The sequence below is a fragment of the Amphimedon queenslandica genome, unplaced genomic scaffold, assembly GCF_000090795.2.
Source record: "Amphimedon queenslandica unplaced genomic scaffold, v1.1 AMPQUscaffold_12290, whole genome shotgun sequence".
Taxonomy (NCBI): domain Eukaryota; kingdom Metazoa; phylum Porifera; class Demospongiae; order Haplosclerida; family Niphatidae; genus Amphimedon; species Amphimedon queenslandica.
Genome location: NW_003547472.1, coordinates 4,948 through 7,604, shown reverse-complemented (window position 1 = coordinate 7,604; position 2,657 = coordinate 4,948). Strand labels below are relative to the sequence as shown.

Here is a 2,657-nt window from a genome sequence, read left to right as displayed (position 1 = left end):
TTTTTAGCAGCTTTAGTGGGAGCCATCTAGTTCTCCATCTGCTATCTTCTTGTATGGACCACTACCTTCGAGGCTCTTTGCTGGAAATCCTTGCCGCTCCACTTGCTGCATGCTGGTGATAATTAACCACGCCCAAGTCAATAAATGGGTGGAGAGTCCCAAGAATGGGCCAAGATACGGCGAGGCAGAGTGAAGAGAGTAGCTCTGGTTGAAACAGCTCCAAAGAGACCAAGGATTAGTAACAGCAAGAAGAACAACAACCCAAGAACACTGCAACAGAGTCCTTTGCTATTAATATCGTGGATTTTTCAATTAAAATTGCATCTGGTAACCATGGTAATTGCTGAGTGCGGGAAAAAAATCACGAAAATAAGCAGCCGCGAATATATCCCGACCTACGGTATACAGTATACATACATGTATGTGTGTCTGAGTTAAAAAATAGATAAATGTACATAATGACTTTGCTTGTAATTTTGGAGGAATTTTGCCAAAGAATTCACTGCCAAATAATAATTATAATAATATTTTTATTATAATATAATGTTTGTACCTACACGTAGTCACGTACACATGTACATGTACACACGTAATTGTCGTAATTATTATTATTGTTATCTTGTTGTTGTTGTTGTTCAGGATCTTGATGGTAAGGTTGAGTACTGGATGTCAAAGTATGAAGAAGACTTGGAAATGAAGACAATTGAAGTACAAGAGACTAAATGAGCAAAAGCAGGAGGACTACAGAAACTGGATGAACTATCACAAACTGTAAATAAAACAAGATAAATAAGTAAAATAAACAAAATAATTTTGTAAATATTAGCATTTATTGTATTTGCGTCAATTCTACCCAATACTATATAAATGTAGCTTAATTTTGGAGGCATGTACTGTACATGTAGAATTTTAGATTTTAAGTTGATGAATTTGTTGCAAAATATACAAGTACATGTACATGTACCATTGAGCATGCACATAACGGTTCACATAATGTACATAAGGTAAATGTACATGTACATGTAGCTATAAAGATGCCAAAATTCCCCCCCCCCCAACTACAGTACATGTACATGCATGCGTACATGTACATGCATGCGTACATGTACATGTATACAGCAGTAATTGATTAATATTATTTTTCCATTAATTGTGTGTGTACAGTATAAGGAGAGGGAGGAGGTTGTGATTGAGCACAGAGCAATGAAGGAGAGACAAAGAATCAAAGAACAAGAGAAGAAAGAAAATACGACAGCAACCAAAGTAAAACAATAAATTAAGTGTATACATGCTTTCACCTGTACATGTACATGTGTTTTATTCTCTCTCCTTTCTCAATTTCTGTCATTTTGACACTCTCTATCAATACTATCATGTTTCTCTTTTACATAATTTTTCTCCCCTCCCTCCCTCTTTCTCTCTCTCCCTCCCCCCTCCCCCTCTCTCTTCCCTCCCTCCCCCCTCTCTCCCTGGCCCTGCCCTCCCTCCCTCCTTCCCTCCCCCTCCCTCCCTCCCTCCCTCTTTCCCCTTCTCTCCTCCACTCCCTCTCCCTCCCTCCCTCTTCCTTACAGATACAGGCCTGGTGGAGAGGTATGATGGTTAGGAAGGGACTGGGTCCATTTAAGAAAGGGAGTAAGAAGAAAGGAAAGAAAGGGAAGAAAGGAAAGTCAAAGAAAAAATAAAAACAACAACAACTATAACAATAATAATAATAATAATAATAATAATAATAATAATAATAATAATAATAATGTGTATAAAAGGTCTTTCTTATATTACATGTATTTTCAAATAATAATGCCCAGCTCACAGTCAGTACACCACTTTTATAGTAAAGAAGAGTTATATATACCTTGTGATATATTATAACATGCAGCAGGGAATGTAGCCCCTCCCTTGTAATTTCTTGCAAAATTTGCATCCTGTTTTAATATAGCTTGTTCTTTGATCAATGGCAACTAAAACCAGTTCTTGTTCCTCTTCTCTGGGTCTCTTCTCTTCTCCTTTGACTATTGGTAATGTTCATTAACTATTTATGTATCATAGTCATTGAATATGATTTTAGATCAACTTATTGATGTACTTAATCTGTTGAAGAGATGTGGTTTCCCTCAGAGGAGATGGAAGGAACTAGGACTGACACTAGGACTACTCATGGACTCTCTGGAGGCTATTATAGAAAACTACTCAAAAGTAGAAGATCGTTTCATTGAATGCATTGCCAGATGGTTGTCCAGAGCTGATAATGTTGACAGTAAAGGAGGAGCTACCTTTGACTCACTGTCAGATGCTCTTAAATCTATGAATGAGAATGGTGCAGCTGACAAGTTAGATCAAGAGAGTAAGTTAATATCACTGATTGTATTAGCATTGACTGTGTATGTGTGTGTATTCTATAGAACGTAAAGCTAAGGCTATTGATATATTCAACACTCATCATCCACTCCTCTGTCAGTCTCTCTCTGATCCTGTCAGTGTAGCTATTATGCTTCAAAGAGAGGGTGTCATAACAGGACAAGTATTGGCTAGTGTAGCTTCAGCTAGTCCCTCTGTTCCTAATCAACGTGAAGTCCTGTTAGCTGCCATTATAGTAGCTATTCAAAGCAAGTATAGTTTACTACAAACATTTGCTAGTGTGTTGTGCAAGTTCACTGGTA

The 2,657-nt window shown here is 37.5% G+C and overlaps 1 protein-coding gene across 1 annotated transcript in view; it reads left to right on the top strand.

The window, feature by feature from the left end:
* LOC105314912 (IQ domain-containing protein G-like) overlaps positions 1 to 1,693 on the top strand; it is a 7,433-nt gene extending 5,740 nt beyond the window's left edge. The window contains exons 7-9 of the mRNA XM_020004286.1: positions 640 to 708; positions 1,165 to 1,263; positions 1,572 to 1,693. Of these exons, the coding sequence (XP_019859845.1) occupies positions 640 to 708; positions 1,165 to 1,263; positions 1,572 to 1,682 (279 nt within the window). The 3' untranslated portion in view covers positions 1,683 to 1,693. The remainder of the gene's footprint in view (positions 1 to 639; positions 709 to 1,164; positions 1,264 to 1,571) is intronic.
* The last annotated feature ends 964 nt before the right edge of the window (positions 1,694 to 2,657 follow it).